Here is a 20734-nt window from a genome sequence, read left to right as displayed (position 1 = left end):
AACAGATGTGTATATATATATATATATATATATATATATACTGAGATCATGTGACAGATCATGTGACACTTTGATTGCACACAGGTGGACTTTATTTAACTAATTATGTGACTTCTGAAGGTAATTGGTTGCACCAGATGTTATTTAGGGGCTTCATAGCAAAGGGGGTGAATACATATGCACACACCACTTTTCAGTTTTTTTTATTTGTAAGATTTTTTTTTAAACAAGTAATGTTTTTCATTTCACGTCACCAATTTGGACTATTTTGTGTATGTCCATTACATGAAATCCAAATAAAAATCCATTTAAATAACAGGTTGTAATGCAACAAAATAGGAAAAATGCCAAGGAGGATGAATACTTTTGCAAGGCACTGTATGCCAATTATGTGATGGTCCGACCTTATTCTGTCCCCATCGACACTTTAAAAAAAAAACTTTTGGTGCCAGAGAGAATGATTACTTTGTCAAGACGACTAGCTTGATTTAGCCTCCACGATGTATATCTCACTAGGTCAGGATATTTAAGCCTACATATATCCACTAAATCCAATATGTCCATGACATTCATGATTTCCTTAAGTGCATGAGGGTGATAGTTTGTAGTGTGATTTCCTTTACGGTCCGTAGACTTATTTAAAACCGTATTATAATCCCCCCAGATCCCATGGCCCCTGAGAGAACGGGACCCATCCTTCGACAAGAGCACACAGTGCCACCCACAGAAAAGAAGCAGATCAGCCCCCAAAAGCATTTCCATCGCCCTCACTTCGATTTGTATTATATACAACTATTTTAAAAAAATGATATATATAAAAAAAAATCCTGCATTTTAATTTATTTTAACAATGAATATTTGTAATGTAAGTAGTTTATGCAAAGGACCTCTTACCAGTATTGCCATTACAAAAATTTATTTTTCACCAAACAATTATTGTGATTCATCCTATATTGTCCCTAACATCTTTACTCCCAAGCAACAGTTGTGGGATGCATACACACTCAACCCCTTTCCCCAACAAACAACCATACACTCAGATGCTCAACAGTTGTTCCATCTCAGAGCCCAACTCAAGAAAGACCTTGATTTACAAATGCATATACAGTTGTAGCTGTATGAGAAGGGATGCAAAATATTTTAAAAAATTTGGAGATTTGACAACCATTTGACAATGGTTAATCAAATCTCCCCATTTTTGCCTAGGTGATGGATATCAGATATACCCCTTTCCCCTGAAACACCCACACGCGGTCCCCCGATTTGACCATATATCCCAAGCATCTCTGTGCAGTCAGACTTTTGATTTTGTGCCACCAGGGCCACAATAATATGCCCCCTCTCTGAATGTCCGAGTGTGACACCCTGCCCATGGGTTACTGCAGCTAGTGTTGCCAGCACTGCCACTGCCACCGGCTAGGTACAAGATCGTCACGGTTCACATTAGCAGCTTTGAGAATTTCCTTGTATATTATGCTCTCCCATCGGGGGGGCTTTGGTTTTGTAGGGCCAAACCAGCCAGTGGACATTGTCCATTCGTTAGCAATGAAGCTGGACAATAACCCGTAGATACAAAAAACATACCCATGTGACGAACATTTAATACGGCTCTATACGTCTTTGTCTCCTTCACACACTTCTGTTGTGTGGGTATAAACCAGTGACTGAGGAGCTAACCATTTTTCTGCCTAGTCACAAGGTCCAGACGGTCAGTCTTGTTGCCTAATTTCACAACAATGAGAAATGGGTGACTTACTGTCCAATCTGATGGGAGAAGTTTTGTATTTTGCTTCTCTGTTACACTGACAACCATTTTACAGTTTGTCATTCCCCTCGTAGAATGTTCAGACTCGAATAATGGGATGTAATTACTCAAACTATTTTGTAGGCTAAGGCAGGGCAGAGGTTGGAGAGTTCAGCTCTTACAAGACTCAAGCTTTTCACCCAGCAAACCACTTATTTTCATTTAGGTGATCTAATTTACTGTTCTGTTAGTTAGAATATTTGTAGTATCAGTGTATAAACAGTGCATTCAGAAAGTATTCAGACCCCTTGACTTGTACCACATTGTTATTTACAGCCTTATTCTAAAATGAATTAAATAGTTCATCCCCCTCAATCTACACACAATACCCCATAAAGGAAACAGGTTTTTAGAAATGTTTGCAAATTTATAAATTAAAAACTGATATCACATTTACATAAGTATTCAGACCCTTTACTCAGTACTTTGTTGAAGCACCTTTTGGCAGCGATTACAGCCTTGAGTCTTCTTGCGTATGACACTACAAGCTTGGCACATCTGTATTTCGGGAGTTTCTCCCATTCTTCTCTGCATATCCTCTCAAGCTCTGTCAGGTTGGATGAGGAGCAGCACAGCAATTTTCAGGTCTCTCCAGTGATGTTCGATTGGGTTCAAATCCGGACTCTGGCTGGACCACTTAAGGACATTGAGAGACTTGTCCCAAAGCCACTCCTGCATTGTCTTGGCGGTGTGCTTACGGTTGCTGTCCTGTTAGAAGGTGAACATTCTCCCCAGTCTGAAGTCCTGAGTGCTCTAGATCAGGTTTTCATCAAGGATCTCACAGTACTTTGATCCGTTCATCTTTCCCTCGATCCTGACTAGTCTCCCAGTCTCTCCCACTGAAAAACATTCCCACAGCATGATGCTGCCACCATGCTTCATCGTAGGGATGGTGCCAGGTTTCCTCCAGACGTGACGCTTGGCATTCAGGCCAAAGAGGTCAATCTTGGTTTCATCAGACCAGAGTCTTGTTTCCCGTGGTCTGAGAGTCCTTTAGATGCCTTTTGGCAAACTCCAAGTGGGCTGTCATGTGCTTTTTACTGAGGAGTGGCTTCCATCTGGCCACTCTACCATAAAGGCCTGATTGGTGTAGTGCTGCAGAGATGGTTGTCCTTCTGGAAGATTCTCCCCTCTCCACAGAGGAGCCCTGTTAGTGACCATCGGGTTCTTGGTCACCTCCCTGACCAAGGCCTTTCTCCCCCGATTGCTCAGTTTGGCCAGTTGTAGGAAGAGTCTTGGTGGTTCAAAACCGCTTCCATTTAAGAATGATGGAGGCCACTGTGTTCTTGGTTCTTGGTGACCTTCAATGCTGCAGAAATATTGTGGTACCCTTCCCCAGATCTGTGCCTTGACACAATCCTGTCTCGGGGCTCTACGGACAATTTCTTCGATCTCATGGCTTGGTTTTTGCTCTGACATTCACTGTCAACTGTGGGACCTTTTTATAGACAGGTGTGTGCCTTTCCAAATCATATCCAATCAATTGAATTTACCACAGGTGGACTCCAAGGATGATCAATGGAAACAGGATGCACCTGAGCTCAATTGAGTCTCATAGCAATTTACTTATATCAATCTGATATTTCAGTTTTTTATTTGTAATAAATTAGCAAACATTTCTAAACCTGTTTTTGCTTTGTCATTGATGGGGGGGAAACGATTTAATCAATTTTAGAATAAGGCTTTAAATAAAGACAAACCCTTGAATGAGTAGGTGTGCAAACTTTTGAGTGTATGTTTTATATATATATATATATATATATATATCAAACACACTAAGCAAAAATATAAACGCAACATACAACAATTTCATTGATTTTACTGAGTTACAGTTAATTTGAGGAAATCAGTCAATTTAAATAAATAAATTAGGCTCTAATCTATGGATTTCACATGACTGGGCATACATATTTTTAATTTAATTAACCTTTATTTAACTGGGCAAGTCAGTTAACACATTCTTATTTACAATGGCGGCCTACCCCGGCCAAACCCTAACGATGCTGGGCCAATTGTGCGCCGCCCTATGGGACTCCCAATCACGGACGGTTGTGATACAGCCTGGAATTGAATGAGGGTCTGTAGTGATGCCTCTAGCACTGAGATGCAATCCCTTAGACCGCTGTGCCAGATATGCATCTGTTGGTCACAGGTACCATAAAAGAAAATCGGCCTCAAAATGGGCCTCGGGATCTCTTCAAGATATTTCTGTGCATTCAAATTGCCATACATAAAATGCAATTGTGTTTGTTATGGGCAGCTTATGCAAACCACTCACCCACATGATTCCATACAGCTTGGTCTGCGGTTGTAACGCCGGTTGGACGTACTGCCATATTCTCAAAATCAACGTTGGAGGTGGCTTATAGTAGAGAAAGGAACATTAAATTGGCAACAGCTCTGGTGTACGTTCCTGCAGTCAGCGTGCTAGCTAGATGCTGGAGTGGTATAGTCTTTTGAGCATACATAAATGCATACAAACAGGCCATATGTGTTTTTCATGTCAAGTAATCTATGCTTTAAGTTGATTTGGAGAATCATTTTTGTTAGATCTAAGAAGAATACACCATTTCCCTGGATCTCATTCTCTTCTGTCATCATGAAGTGCTTTGAGACTAGTCAAGGATCATATCACCTCCACCCTACCTGATACCCTAGACCCACTCCAATTTGCTTACAGCCCCAATAGGTCCACAGATGATACAATCGCCATAACACTAGCCTATCCCATCTGGACAAGAGGAATACCTATGTAATAATGCTGTTCATTGACTATAGCTCAACATTTAACACCATAGTACCCTCCAAACTCGTCATTAAGCTCGACCCCGCCCTGTGCAACTGGGTCCTGGACTTTCTGACGGGCCGCCCCCAGGTGGTGAGGGTAGGAAACATCTCCCCCCCGCTGAACACTGGGGCCCCACAAGGGTGCGTTCTCAGCCCTCTTCTGTACTTCCTGTTCATCCATGACTGCGTGGCCATGCACACCTCCAACTCCATCATCAAGTTTGCAGACACTACAGTGGTAGGCTTGATTACCAACGACGACGAGACGGCCTACAGGGAGGACGTGAGGGCCCTCGGAGTGTGGTGTTAGGAAAATGACCTCGCACTCAACGTCAACAAAACAAAGGAGATGATCATGGACTTCAGGAAACAGCAGAGGGAGCACCCTCCTATCCACATCGATGGGACAGTAGTGAAGGTGGAAAGTTTTAAGTTCATCGGCGTACACATCACGGACAAACTGAAATGGTCCACCCACACAGACATCGGGGTGAAGAAGGCGCAACAGTGCCTCTTCAACCTCAGGAGGCTGAAGACATTTTTACCGATGCACAATCAAGAGCATCCTGTTGGGCTGTATCACCGCCTGGTACGGCAACTGCTCCACCCACAACTGCAAGGCTCTCCAGACGGTGGTGCGGTCTGCACAACGCATCACCGGGGGCAAAATACCTGCCCTCCCAGACACCTACAGCACCCAATGTCACAGGGAGGCCAAAAAGATAATCAAGGACAACAACCACCCGAGCCACTGCTTGTTCACCCTGCTATCACCCAGAAGGCAAGGTCAATACAGGTGCATCAAGGCAAAGAACCGAGAGACTGAAAAACAGCTATCTCAAGGCCATCAGACTGTTAAACAGCCACCACTAACATAGAGAGGCTGCTGCCAACATACAGACAGACTCGAATCGCTGGCCACTTTAATAAATGGATTTAATAAAGGTATCACTAGTCACTTCAATTAATGGCACTTTAATAATGTCTACATATATCCTACATTACTCCTCTCATATGTATATACTGTATTCTACACCATCTGCTGCATCTTGCCTATGCCGCACGGCCATCGCTCATCCATATATTTATATGTACATATTCTTATTCAGCCCTTTACATTTGTGTGCATAAGGTAGTCGTTTATGTTTTTGCCATCTGGGAACTTCGAATGTGGACTGTATGTGTCCGAAACAACCCTGCTTCAGGCTTGGACAGTAGCTATGGTCAACTGGTAAAGAAGGATTACTATCTGAAGGAAAGCTCCGCTACGGACACACGCTGGATATGGTTCTACCCACCATTGCATTTGGATCATATGGACAGCTCGCTTTGAAGGATTTGAACGCCTAGAATTCGCCCGCCGTGAGTAACCATTGCGAATGAATGAGCTGCCCTGTTCAATGCAATCGTTAGATAAAGAATATTATGGAAGCGCAAATGTGTTTCTTATTGGAATGTTTGATAAACTTGGGAATGGAAATCAAAACACAGCGCTGTGAAAACAATTAAGAATTTTGGGAAACACTGAGATCCTATGCACAATGTAGCCTCATCAAATGTCTAATATTAGGCCTAACGTGGAAATGCAATGCATCAATGGAACGCAACTAAAGGATCTAAAGATACTGAGTGTTTTTAAATAAAGGGGACAACACCTATAATGGAATGAAAGGTTGAACACATCTAAAATGCCAATTGGTCAATGTGCTGAAACGAATGAATGTATTTTAAAGCATTGAAAGAGGTCTAAAGGGGCATTGCGTTTAACAATGAAATCAACAACTGTGTCATTGTAAATTGAGTGAATTAAAAGTGAATGATGGCGGATGAAAACCCAAATGAGACTGCACTGGAGAGGACAGAGGCGCATTAAAGTTCACTATGCAGCCCGGTGAGGCAAACTGTGAATGAGGGTCTTGAAGCATTTGTTGTTCTCAATGACTTTAAGAATGCTCATGAATCTGTGCTAGAGCTAGTCACGAAGAAGAAAAGTGACAGGAGAGCATTAACTATTATCAACCAAGAATGAGGACTTACGAACATTGCCTGAAAAAGGTGGGAAAATGCTGAAGTGGAGCCACAAACGCAAATTGAATCACAAGACGGCATTTCCAATGTGTCAAATATCAAGTAAAACCAAGTATTCTCTACACCTTGCCCAAACCGGCTGCGCGCGTGCGCCATCGTGCATAAATGTATTTTGCCCCCCCACACCAAACGCAATCACGACACGCAGGTTAAAATATCAAAACAAACTCTGAACCAATGACATTAATTTGGGGACAGGTCGAAAAGCATTAAACATGTATGGTATTTTAGCTAGTTAGCTTGTACTTGCTAGCTAACGTTAATTTGTCCTGTTTAGCTAGCTTGCTGTTGCTAGCTAATTTGTCCTGGGATATAAACATTGAGTTGTTATTTTACCTGAAATGGACAAGGATCTCTACTCCGACAATTAATCCACATATAAAACGGCCAACCGAATCGTTTCTAGTCATCTCTCCTCCTTCCAGGCTTTTTCATCGTTTTAAATTATATGGTGATCGCATCTAAACTTTCATTGTATTACCACGACTACCGGCAAAACAGTTAGTCTTTCTATCACCCACGTGGGTATAACCAATGAGGAGATGGCACGTGGGTACCTGCTTCTATAAACCAATGAGGAGATGGGAGAGGCAGGACTTGCAGCGCGATCTGCGTCAGAAATAGGAACGACATCTATTTTAGCCCTTGGTGTCGCAGACGCTCGTTGGCGCGCGCAAGCAGTGTGGGTGCAGTAATTGAATAACATGGGTTTCTAAATTTATTTTGCGACGCACGCGACGTGTCCGGTCTGATCAGCATGTAAGGCTGCATCGTCCTCCGCATGCCTAAAAGCTGAGGCAGAGAGCAGCACTACTCGCTCGCCAAGCATCATTACAGGACAAGCATGCATTGGAACTGGAGAAAGCTCAACTGAATGTTAGAATGGATATGGAAATGGCAGCATATAATGCCAGACTGAAGGTCTTGGTGAGTTTTGAGTCAACTTCTCAATCCCATGCCATGGCAGCCCACTTACTAAGCAAAAAATATAAAATTAACTCCTATTTTGAGAACCAGGATCCCAAGGTCTTTGAGGAACCTGAACCATCACCTGTTGAGTTTGCAGGATTGGTTGTAGTTCCAAAGACCCAACTACAAAGGGTTTTACAACAGACAACAAAGCCATGAAAACCCATTCAGAAAACAGTCATAACCCACACCCTTCAGCAGCCAACAGTAAGGTCTAGCAATCAACAGAATCAACCCTGTGGGTATCAGCCATAATACCAGCCATGATAACCTCCTCTACTGTCATGCAAAGGCCGAATGAAATTGCTGAACACCTTGTACTACAGTACAAACAGGCCACACTCTCTGTTAGGGAGATACCTATGTTTAATGGTGAACCTCTAAACTTTAGGCCATTTATGCGTGGTTTTGAGCATGGCATAGAAGATAAGATGAGCAGCCACCAGGATAGGCTCTATTACCTGGAACAGTACACCTCTGGTCAGCCCAAGGATCTGGTCTGCAGTTGTCTGCATATGGAAGCCAGAAGAGGCTATGCTGAGGTTGTTAAAGGAATACTTTTGGCAATGAAATCAGTCACCACTGCTTACATGGAAAAAGTTTAACTGGGCAAACATCAAACCGGATGATGGAAAGGGACTGGGTGCCTAGCCACCATCTTATAGGTTGCTAAAACGCTATGCAAGACCTTGAGAACATGGAAGAGCTTAATCTTCCCTCCAGCATAAAGTTGATAATGTCAAAACTTCTCTACAAACTAAGTGAAAAATTGAGCTCTACAGCATGTGATATTTTAGAGAAGCCACCTGAGGGCCCAGTTCAGTGACCGTGTGACGTTCATGGACAAACAGGATATTGCAGGATCTGTTGTATGGAGATGTTCAAGATTCCCTGTCCAACAAAAGGTTTTTAAAAACCAAAACAGCAGCAAACCTTAAACAGCAGTAGCTGTAGTGGCAGATTGCAACACTGAAAAACCTTTAAGAACAAACATTCGAAGTTAAGAGACCAGGCACCTACCCTCGGCTCACGGGGGCGTGGCCACTGACTAGTTGATCTTTATATGAAAATCCATACTCATTTAGAAGGTTATCACATTACATCTTTTCACAAATAGTTTCATGTTTAATCACATTATTTTCCCAATATTTAGATGTAAACATGACAGCTGGAAAATGTACACTAAGTGTGTTTCCTGTCCTTCATGAGATCACCAAATGAAACACACTCGTCAAAACTATCCCTTAAGTGTCCACGGACCATTCTCAAATTTAGAATTTGTTTAATTCTCCCATTTTGGGGATTTAGGAGTTTGGCCAAGTGAAGTCCTTTGTTCTCTCTGTGCTCTCTCCCTCTCTTTTTTGACGAAGTCAATCCCCGACGAACACTCTTTCATGGAAGAGATGGCTCTCAGAGCTTGAATAAATGTCCAGATTCCAGATTGACAGGTGCATGATGCCTGTGAACTTTGGTCAAGACCACAGAGCTGCATCACTTCAGTGACTGAAGTGAACAAAATTATTGCACGGCAAGTTACCTTAGGTTCACAAACGGTATGCAAAAGGTCCACATTGCATTCATGCTTGGGAAATCAAGGGTGACTCCACTCAAGCAGATGATGATCCCCAGACTAGAACTTGCTGCAGCAACATTGGTGGTGCGAGTGGACAGGATGTTAAGGTTGGAGCTCCAGATTGAACTCGAGGACTCCACTTTCTGGACAGACAGCCAGTCTGTGCTAAAATACATCCGCAATGATACCAAGAGATTCCATACCTTTGTGGCTAATGGGTCACAGATCACAGCAACCCTATCGAAAGCAGTACAGTGGAGGTATTTGAACTCCAAACACAACCCAGTCAACAATGCCTCGAGGGTTACATGTTTAAACTTTCCTGAACTCAGAGATGGCTCAAATGACCAGAATTCCTGGAGAAAACAGAAACATAATGGTTGAAAGTCCCAGAGGAGCTTGGCTCCATCCCTCCGGATGATCCAGAGGTGAGAAAAGACGTCATCGTGAACAGTACAAGTGTGGAAGAAAGGAGTCCGACCAGCAAACGGAGTACTATTCGACATGGAACAGCTTGAAGAAAACAGTTGCCTGGATGCTTAAACTGAAGATACTACTTCTACAGTTAAGCCAGAAAAGGAAAGTTCTCACACAAACGGATCCAGGATCAGATCAGAGTTTAACAAACTCACTGAAGGAACAAATTGACAAGTTCAAACTGACATTTGGAAAAGAAAGTCTGTCTGTGGATGACCTAGATGAAGCAGAAAAGATCATAATTGAGGAAAGACAGCATTTTAAACAAGAAATTGCACTCGTTGTCAAAGGAAGACAATGTGCCAAGGGAAGCGGCTCAATCTGTAGACTTGATCCAATTGTTGACAATGGCATTCTAAGAGTGGGAGGAAGGTTAAGCAAAGCTGCTATGCCTACGGAACTGAAGAATCCTATGATCCTTCCCAAAGACTACCACATCTCTAGACTGATCTTACTCTAGAAGGACAACCATCTCTGCAGCACTCCACAATCAAGCCTTTATGGTAGTGGCCAGACGGAAGCCACTCCTCAGTCAATGTCGAATGACAGCCTGCTTGGAGTTTGCCAAAAGGCACCTAAAGGACCCTCAGACCATGAGAAACAAGATTCTCTGGTCTGATGAAACCAAGATTGAACTGGCCTAAATGCCAAGCGAACCATGCTGGTGGCAGCATCATGCTGTGGGGATGTTTTTCAGCGGCAGGGACTGGGAGACTAGTCAGGATTGAGGGAAAGATGAACGGAGCAAAGTACCGAGATACTTGATGAAAACCTGCTCCAGAGCGTTCAGGACCTCAGACTGGGGTGACGGTTCACCTTCCAACAGGACAACGACCCAAAGCACACAGCCAAGACAACTCAGCAGTTCCTTCGGGACAAGTCTCTGAATATCCTTGTGGCCCAGCCAGAGCCTGGACTTGAACCCGATTTGAACATCTCTGGAGAGACCTGAAAACAGCTGTGCAGTGACTTACCCCATCCAAGCTGACAGAGCTTGAGAGGATCTGCAGAGAAGCATGGGAGAAACTCCCAAATACAGGTGTGCTAAGCTTGTAGTGTCATCCCCAAGAAGACTCGAGGCTGTAAACACTGCCAAAGGTGCTTCAACAAAGTACTGCGTAAAGGTTCTGAATACTTATATAAATGTGATTTTTCAGTTTTTAATTTTTTTATACATTTACTACAATTTCTAAACTTGTTTTTTCTTTGTCATTGTCGGGTATTGTGTGTAGATTGAGGTGGGGGAAAAAACAATTTAATCAATTTTAGAATAAAGCTGTGACGTAACAATGTGGAAAAAGTCAACCATTTCCATCCTAAAAATTAAGAATAAGCAAATGCTTTAGCTTCTGGTTAAAAAAAAAAACTTTTACAGTCAGGTCCATAATTATTGGCACCCTTGACAAAGATGAGCAAAAAATATTATAAAATAAAGAATACAATGCTGAGCTATATTGTATGCAAAAAAAAATTGACATTTAATTTTTAGCAAATTACAAGTGGTTCATTCATTACTAGCCATATGGGCATATATTGCATAAAAATAATGGTTGAGTTTTTATTCAACGTATACACATACACAACAATAGATCATTAAACCTCACATCCTAGTTTTTCTGACATTTAGAAATGTTACGTGGTGACAGTAACGTTTAGTCTTCCCATCCTATCAGAGTGACATTTATGTTGTGCAATGTGGCATTACTTCTCCTGTCTTTGGCATAGGTTTGGTTATTAGGCCTAGGCTTCTTCTTGGCATCCCCTGGTCAGATGTTAGCCGGATCCCCCAAACCAGCTCTTTGGAGGTCTGTGGTGCAGATGTTGTTCTTTTGTCTTCAATGCATGGTTTTCTGGACTGCAAGAAGGAAACATATATATTTGATGAAATATTAATTAAAGGGAAAGTCAAGTTTCCATTGGAATTTTGTGTTGTGTGAGCAATAGTTTGGTTGCATGGTATGCTGATTTGCATTCAATTCATAGTAATATGATATTACACTCAATAGTTGAGGGTGACGTGCATCATTTTGAGTTGTGTATGGCTGATCTGTGGTGGTTATAATTCAACACTGCCAGCAATAAGGCCCCAGCCTCATGCACCCTAGGATAGTAGCACTTTTACACTGAACAAAAATATAAATACAACATGCAACAATTTCAAAAATGTTACTGAGTTACAGTTCATATAAGGAAATCAGTCAACTTAAATGAATTAAGTTAATTCATTACGCCATAACCTATGGATTTCACATGTCGGGGAAGACAGATATGTTGGTCACAGATACGGGGTGTGGATCAAAAAGTAGTGGTGTGGATTAGAAAACCAGTCCAGTATCTGGTGTGACCACCATTTGCCTCATGCAGCGTGACACATCTCCTTCACATAGAGTTGATCAGGCTGTTGATTGTGGCCTATGGAATGTTGTCCCACTCCTCTTCAATGGCTGTGCGAAGTTGCTGGAACTGGAACATACTGTCGTACACATCAATCCACAGCACCCCAAACATGCTCAATGGGTGACATGTCTGGTGAGAATGCAAGCCATGGAAGAACTGGAACATTTTCAGCTTCTAGGAGTTGTGTCCAGATCCTTGTGACATGGGGCTGTGTATTATCATGCTGAAACATGAGGTGATGGCGGTGGATGAATGGCGGTGGATGAATGGCATGATAATGGGCCTCAGGATTTCGTCACGGTATCTCTGTGCATTCAAATTACCATCGATTTTAAATGCAATTGTGTTCATTTTCCGTAGCTCATGCCTGCCCATACCATAACCCCACCGCCACCATGGGGCACTCTGTTGACATCAGCAAACCACTTGCCCACACGGTACAAAACACGCCTGACATCTGCCCGGTACAGTTGAAAGACGATTACGACGTCGAACTGCCGTCAGGTCAAGACCCTGGTGAGGACGACAAGCACACAGATGAGCTTCCCTGAGACGATTTCTGACAGTTTGTGCAATAATTATTTGGTTGTGCAAACCCAGTTTCATCAGCTGTCCAGGTGATTGGTCTCAGACGATCTGTAGGTAAAGAAGCCGGATGTGGAGGCCCTGGGCTGGCGTGGTTTCACGTGATCTGCGGTTGTGAGACTGGTCGTTTGAAAAACTGTCAAATTCTCTAAAATGATGGAGAAATTAACGTTCATTTCTCTGGCTTGGATTATCTTGACAAAGGAAAAATGCTCACTAACAGGGATTTAAACAATTTGTGCACCAAATTTGAGAGAAATAAGCTCTTCGTGTGTAAGGAACATTTCTGGGATCTTTTATTTCAGCTCATGAAATATGGGACCAACATTCAAAACAATATTGGTGATGAAACGTGCAACCCATGAATTGCAAGTGTTGATGTATGAAGAGGTGATCTCTTTAGTAATGTAGAGGGGATTCAATTTTGAATCAGTTTTTCCAGAATCACATCCCCATGTTGGCTATGCAAGTATCCACACTGAACACTAATAAACGCAACATGTTGCCGACTATGTTCTATTCCCCCATTCAGAATGACCGGACACCACTATTCTATGGCTGTGGTTAAATCTAAATGCTGAAGCTAGCTAAATAAATTGCATGGGCCGAAATGAAGCTATGATTTGTAAACAAATCCCCACAGACTCTGAATAGCAAATTCATGTGGCACTCAGCAAAAGTAACGTTAGGCTACCTTGGCTAGCTTTCTACAACGAGTAAAAAAATATGTAGCGCTTTGCTGGAACATAGTACGATTAACATTAGATGACTAGCTAGATAGGTACGAATAGCAGATAGGAATAGCTAGTAAATGTTGCTACACTAACATTAGTTTTGAGTTTTAGCTTACCAGGTTTCAGCCCAATAATGGACTAAAGGAGCCTAACATTACTTCTTAGTCCAAGGACATGTTCTGTTTAGAACCAAATTGGCTCTGGCAGCCAAATCAGCCAAATACTTCATTTTAAAAGGGAATTGATTCTCAATTGTGGTATGGTTCTAGAAACGTAAAGCCCTCTACTTTCATATGACATCAATAATTTCACAAATGCAAAATATCCACTTATTGGACACTGTTTTATCACAGTTGCAATCAACAGTATTTCTCAGTGACAACACGTTTGTGGCGTCCGTCTTCTGTTTACACACAGGTGTATGGAGACAGATAGCTAATTAGCACAGGTAATCAACTCTGTCGTCTGTCTGTTTCCCGTAAATAAGCACTGTAACATGGAAATATGGCTGTGTGGGAAAGCTATTTTATTTTGCTGATATGAAAGATCCTTATGTTTGCAAAACCTTACCGCAAGCAATGCGTTAAATTTCAGCATTTGGGCTCTTAACAAAAGGTCCCTGGCCAGAAGGTACTATTGTCAATATGCACTAAAGGTAGTTGGCGTCTATGAATTGAGTAACCATGTTTGAGTGCACTAACAATGCGGTCCATCGGTCCGAAGTATTTATCTACCATCTTCTCTTTCCACATCCTTCATCCAACTCCCTTTTTGGCTGGCTAAACTTAGTTTTTTAGCAGATAGTTTGCTGTCTGCTGTTGACAGCATAGTCCTTGGAAACTTTCCTTCCGTCCGTGCCATAAATAATGTTGTCCATGTTTGTTGTGACTGTCCAGAGATACTTTTGAGGGGATGGGGAAACTCCATTGGGAAAGTATTAACGCCCATTGTGCACATTGTCCATGCGTCATCAATGGTCCGCACGGTGCGCTCTGGCCGATGCTGGGACAAGGAGTAACCTTATTCAAAGAGTTAATGGGAGTCAATTGGGTGCTACCTTAACCCACCATTAGCCTGAATTACGGGAACAAGAAGTACTATATTACAAATATATTTTGGGATGTGAGATGATTAACTTGTTCTCTGTAATATTGTATAGCTTTGAAATCGTGACATTACGTACTTTTGAGGAAAATAGGCAGGTTTCTCGACTCCTACACTGACTTTTAGAAGGGATTGCGTGACGCAACGTGAACAAGATTTGTCGACAGTCTGCTGGGTGGGGCTTTATACGTTTCTCCATTCATTGGCAACTGGGATTCCTATCTCCACCTTTTCTCTAAATATCTCTGGACTGTCTGAGTCTTGTGTCCTGGGAGAGGCAAAGGGCCACGCCTCTTACGTGAGAGCATGCAGGGACAATATTCCCACCAAATCGTACCAGACCACTATTATTCCAGCAGCAGTGGAATAGGCAACCCTCGGGTCTGAAGTCATCATGTAATTTTCAAAGCATTTTATTCTCTTATCCTTGCCACTTATGTCAATTTTAGAGCTATTTGAACGATTAAAAAAAACAAAAACATTTAACCTTTTTTAATGAGTGGAAAGTGCCGGTTCTCGATGGCCTATTGTGGCTGACAACTACACCCAGTATGGGACTACAGGTCCAGTCAATCCCCCATCTAGAGGGATGCTGAAAAGAGGGATGAGAGAGTGATTGCCCTCTGAATGTTGGCGATTTGCCCAAAACCTCAGCCCATAGGGAAGAGGTGTATTTGATCTTGAAAGAATCTGTGATGTGTGGTTAACCCTGTCTGGTTGGTGTTTCTAGGGTTTGTTTCTCTGTCTAATCCTATCATATTTTCACTTAGATGTGGTGGCGTCTTCCTCCTCCACTTGCCCCATCCTACTTCATCATTCTCTCCTTTGTCTTAAATACACACTGGCTGTAGGCCTACATTTGAACTTTGTAACTCAGTAAGAGAAATATGGACTAATTCCTATATGTCATCTTGTCTAAACAGCCAGGTCATCATCACGTAATGGTGAGAGTATATGGCCTTTTACAGTGTATACCCCCCCATGTGCTTTCCGCCAGGGAAAGTCTTAAAGCACTGTGTAAACTGACACAGTTGTCAATGTGTTTGTTGAACTTTTTTGTCTGTACACTCTGCTCATTCCCAGATTCTTCTAATTCCAGTCAGCCATTCATGCCAATGTAAGAATGAGTGATAACATTTTAAGGCCCCCTCTTTCACCACAACGGCCATTTCCCGTTCTCGGTGTCTGAGGAACAGGTAGAACCAGAGCTACTGGAAGTTAGTGGAACCTGTCATATTGTGACTGTAGGTGGGACTGACGTGAATTTAAGCCTAGCCTCCATGCCTGTTGCCAGTTAGGGCCACATGGACACATTACATCCCCATGATTTACTCTCATATCCAACCTTATTATTATAAGGGATGTGTTCGTTTTTGTTACATATAGATGTACTATGTGATGGGTCCCCATTCTTTAAGAGGCCATTCAAACTGGGCCCTGGAGAGTTTTCAAAAGTTATCTATCCAGATTTTGCCAAATGGAATGAATAGAACAGGAGTCCCTATTAAAGTGAAGTTCTATTCATTATATTTCTATGCATTTAATCCCAGGTGAAATCCAGATACATTTTGGGCAGAGGTTGCTACTGGATTCTCCCTCACTACCTTCAGCTACCCAACCCTGCTCTGATGACCAATGGCCAATCCCACTTTTTCTGCTGAACCAATCAGAGAGAGGCATAGTGGTTAGGGGAGGGTGGGTCTAGATGTTGAAACGGGGTGTGTTCCTGAAACTAGCTGGGTGTTGTCACTTAGTAGTGTGCTCAGCCTTTGGTTTAAATCTGGGTTGAATGAGTCCTAACACAGCTGTCTTCCCTCATAGCTGTACACATCTCTCTCTCTGACTTAGTCTGCCTGAGCTTTCTGTGGCTAGAAGGTACTTTGATTCAACATTTGAGGACTTCAAGGGAGAAACAAGAAATTCTGGGACTATCATTACACTTTTTCAGAGAATCTCTCTTTTTGACTCTTCTGTTTTGCTGGGCCTGGCCCATTGTAGGATCATTGGTTGTTGCCCTTGGCTGTGTGCCTAAAGGCCTGAGGGTTTGGGGACAGTACTGAGGACAACTTAATAGGTGAGTCTTGTGTTAACAAAAAAATGTCTGACTGTATATTCTCAGTAATGCTCAGTGCTAATACTCCATCTAACACTGCAGTGTCTATTTCAAGTTTTTTACTTTTATAACAAACTGTCAGGACAGGTTTTTCTTGTAGTTAGAACTGTATTACTTGGTGGATATGATAACACTGTCCCATCTTTTTTATATGTGGAGTGGGTTTTATTGCCGTTGTATGGAAAGGACATAAAAAATAAAATATCCAACATTCTCTTTTTGTCCTTCGCTCTTAGTTTGGTTTGCCGGCTCACCTCCAAGCCACTCCATCTCTGTCATTTTTCTCAATCCCTCATCCATTCCTATCTAGTGAGCTCATACCACATACTGACTGTTCAGATGTGTTCACCTCACCTGTTTGACTGGATCTGTTAGTCATTGAGAGAACACATCATTGTCTCAAAGGGAATGTTAAATGCTGCTGAACAAGCCCTTTGTAAAACTACCGCCATCTTGGGTCTCGGTGTGTGAGATGATTTTATTAGTATAGTGGCGCGTTTGTTTTTAGGTTGACTCAATGCTAAAGCCTGTATAGTATATTCCCATGTGTAGGTTAAAGCTGGTGGGGCTGCAACTGCCTGGTATGCCAGATTCAGCTATGGTATACAACTGCCTGGTATGCCAGATTCAGCTATGGTATACAACTGGATGAAAATGTAACCTATCCCCTGTTTCTTGCTAGAAACTGAAGTCAATACTGAACAAGTGAAATGCAATTCTGAGTTGTAATTGAGTTGGTGTGTCTGTTTGCCTTTGCAATCTGTTGTGTAGATAATCCCAGATAATCCCAGATTTGCCTTTGCAATCTGTTGTGTAGATAAAACATATTTGATGTAATATTAGGGATTATGTCCATGGCTGATAGTGGAATAAAACACTTAGAAAAGTTAAAATAATATTACTTACCTGTGAAAAATCCCAGTAGGATCTATTGGACATTGACTGACATATACAGTACATGGTCAGACCAACTACAATGCCCTTTGTGGTGGTTTTTAGGGTTGTGAATTATTTTAGTTTTGTTTGTCTATCAGATAGATAGTCAGTCATCAAAGCAGAGCCTCCGGTTCAGATATATGATGGGCCTGTGCAGCTGTCTCTGTTTGTTTAGTAGGGGAGGCAGTGTGACACTAGGCTGCTATGTTCATTACCGTATGTCTCTGTGTACTATAAGCTTAAGGACACACCAATGCATTCCATGTAGGCATAAAAGCATTACCTGCTATTATCACCACCCACTGTCTTTTCAACCAAATTGTATTTTTGTCTTTTTTAAGGGTTTTTTGATCAACTGAATAAAGAAGGAAAGAGGCCATCCAAAATGCTGCTAGAACTGGGATCCAATATTATGTCGTTGTATGAGTATGTATTGCAGAGAACGGGTGAGTGCTTTCTCTAAAATTCATATTTTTATGAATTAAATACATTTGATGATTTGCAGTTTGTAGATGATGAACGTGTTGTACCAGGCTATGTGTGTAACCTGTATTGTTGTCTTTGATAAATTGCTTATCCTCAGACCACCGGTTGTTGCCCTACCCGTTGATGCGGACCCCCTTCCAGATGACCAGCATTCTGTTGGGCTATGTATTCTTCTCGCTGTACGCAGGGCCTCGCCTGATGGTACACCGCAAGCCCTATCACCTCAAAACGGCCATGATCGTCTATAACTTCAGCATGGTGTTCCTGAACGCCTTCCTTGTCTATGAGGTGAGCAAAGCAGTTGTTCAGCAGAATTTAAGCTCTTCAAAGAACCTTGTTGTGAATACAGACTACTCTAGTTGCGATTATTTTATTTATTTTAACAGCTTTTATGAATGTATGATATGACAGCCAGTTCTGTGCTTTGCCATTGCAGTTCCTGATGTCAGGATGGGGCACCACCTTTACCTGGAGATGTGACCTTTGTGACTACTCAAGTAGCCCACAGGCTCTAAGGGTAAGCTTTATTTATCAGATAATCTGCTTTGCATCTCGTGAGATGCCATCCATGTTTTCATTCAATTAAAATGTTTTATATTATACATTTAAACATGCATAGCTATTTTAATAGGTCATATGATATTATTTGATGCCATCTATTTATTCTCTGTACTTTTCTCTCCTTTTTGTTAGATGGTTCGAGTGGCTTGGTGGTTTTACTTCTCTAAATTCATCGAGCTTCTGGACACAGTAAGAATGTTTTTTTTCTATTAAAACATGTTTGTGAATAAAAAAAATGGGCATGAACTGTCGTTTGACATTAGCATAATTCTGACTTTGTCTTTCTGACACACATGGAGATTTTAGAATTTGTTTGCTTAGAGTAACTTAAACTCTTGTCTGCTTTGCAGTTATTCTTTGTTCTGCGTAAGAAACACAGCCAGATTACATTTCTTCATGTCTTCCATCACTCCTTCATGCCCTTCACGTGGTGGTGGGGCATGACCATCGCTCCTGGTAATCTTGACCTCATCATCCCCATGCAGTGTGCTTACAGTCGCTCATATAACCTGTTTAACTTTAGAGTAGTTAACTGTGGGGGGGGGGGGGGTTGTTGTTCAATAAACCTTTTAACCACAAAAGGAACATTCTACAATGTTACCAGGGAATAAGAAGCTTAACAAAATGATTTAGGAACAACATGTATTTTGTTATGCCCCTGTGACTATTCAGAATCTCTGAATGGGGCTCTCGAGTAGCGCAGTGGTCTAATGCACTGCTTCTCAGTGCTTAGAGGCGTCACTATAGACACCCTGGTTTGAATCCAGGCTGTATCACAACTGGCCGTGATTGGGAGTCCCGTAGGGGGGCGCACAATTGGCCCAGCGTCGTCCGGGTTTCGCCAGTGTAGGCCGTCATTGTAAATAAGAATTTGTTCTAAACTGACTTGCCTAGTTAAATAAAGGGTCAATTAAAAAATAAATAAATAATAATATGCCTGTCATTGTGAATCTCCAGCAGGGGGAATGAGCTCGTTCCATGCCATGGTCAACGCATGTGTCCACGTCATCATGTACACCTACTACGGCCTGTCTGCTGCAGGACCTCGCTTCCAGAAATACCTCTGGTGGAAGAAGTACATGACCGCAATCCAGCTGGTGGGTGTTCTTTCTTAATGATGTACAATTGGGGGAAAAACTGTTAAACAGAAGCATTGATTTGTGTATAGCTGCCGGTGTTACTGTTGTGAATTGGTGACTCGCGCGCCATCTACAGACGACACATCATTAATATGTTCTCCCTTATATTTCTTCTTTAGATCCAGTTTGTGCTGATCTCACTTCACATCTCTCAATACTACTTCATGGAGAAGTGTGACTTTCAGGTGCCCATGTTTATTCACCTCATCTGGATGTACGGAACCTTCTTCTTCGTACTCTTCTCTAACTTCTGGATTCAGGCCTACATAAAGGGTAAACGGCTGCCAACAGCAACCAAGGAGGCGAAGCTCAAGCAGAATGGCGTTACTAATGGTCATACCAACGGCATTACCATTGGCAACATTTCCGGGGTGCCCAACGGCAAACAAGTGGAGAATGGCAATGGGACAACAGCGCACCGTGTCAACGGCCATAACCAACTAGGCAAAGTGAAGGAAGTCTAGCTTTGTCATTTTGGACGGGGAAACATAACTGTCTGAAGGAGCCTCCAAAATGCCAAAGATTCCAAAACAATGCTACTCTTTCACATGTTAGCTACTGATCACTTTCCTCAAATGTATATTTTTATATTTATTTACACTGCTTTTGGGATATGAATGGCGTAATGGATTTACCAGTTGGGCCCTACTTGACACACTGTTCATTTGAGTGGTTGAGGGAACTACTAACTGTAGATCACACTGTATGAAGAGGTATTCATCGTCACTATTATTCACCTCAAACCCAGTTTTGAAATGACCAATGAAAGCCCACTCTTGGACTTTTACTTCTTGTTTGGCTGGCATGACTCCTGTGTTGCTTGAAAATATTGTAGTTTCCACTGAAAGGACTGGAACATGCTTGTAAATGGCTTACCCAGTTCTCTTTCAAAGAGATGGGATTTGTATTGATGTCCATCATGGTTTTGTTTTTTGGTGCTGTTTATATTTAACTTTTTGAAATAAAACACATTTTAAGTAA

At 42.1% G+C, this 20734-nt stretch overlaps 1 protein-coding gene across 4 annotated transcripts in view; it reads left to right on the top strand.

The window, feature by feature from the left end:
• Nucleotides 1–20734, top strand: part of LOC139559515 (very long chain fatty acid elongase 1-like) — a 25627-nt gene extending 4893 nt beyond the window's left edge. For 2 of the 4 annotated variants that reach the window (XM_071375587.1, XM_071375589.1), the window contains exons 2-8: nucleotides 17909–18013; nucleotides 18151–18341; nucleotides 18490–18570; nucleotides 18747–18803; nucleotides 18965–19070; nucleotides 19572–19711; nucleotides 19873–20734. In XM_071375587.1, the coding sequence (XP_071231688.1) occupies nucleotides 17953–18013; nucleotides 18151–18341; nucleotides 18490–18570; nucleotides 18747–18803; nucleotides 18965–19070; nucleotides 19572–19711; nucleotides 19873–20217 (981 nt within the window). In that variant the 5' untranslated portion in view covers nucleotides 17909–17952 and the 3' untranslated portion in view covers nucleotides 20218–20734. Of the gene's footprint in view, nucleotides 1–16266; nucleotides 16394–16516; nucleotides 16593–17908; nucleotides 18014–18150; nucleotides 18342–18489; nucleotides 18571–18746; nucleotides 18804–18964; nucleotides 19071–19571; nucleotides 19712–19872 lie in introns of those variants that run through there. The other 2 variants (XM_071375588.1, XM_071375586.1) reach the window with 2 other exon arrangements.

Source organism: Salvelinus alpinus, chromosome 30 (genome assembly GCF_045679555.1).
Source record: "Salvelinus alpinus chromosome 30, SLU_Salpinus.1, whole genome shotgun sequence".
In the NCBI taxonomy this organism is placed as follows: domain Eukaryota; kingdom Metazoa; phylum Chordata; class Actinopteri; order Salmoniformes; family Salmonidae; genus Salvelinus; species Salvelinus alpinus.
Note: the sequence above shows the minus strand (reverse complement) of the source record. Positions and strands in the feature narration are given on the sequence as shown.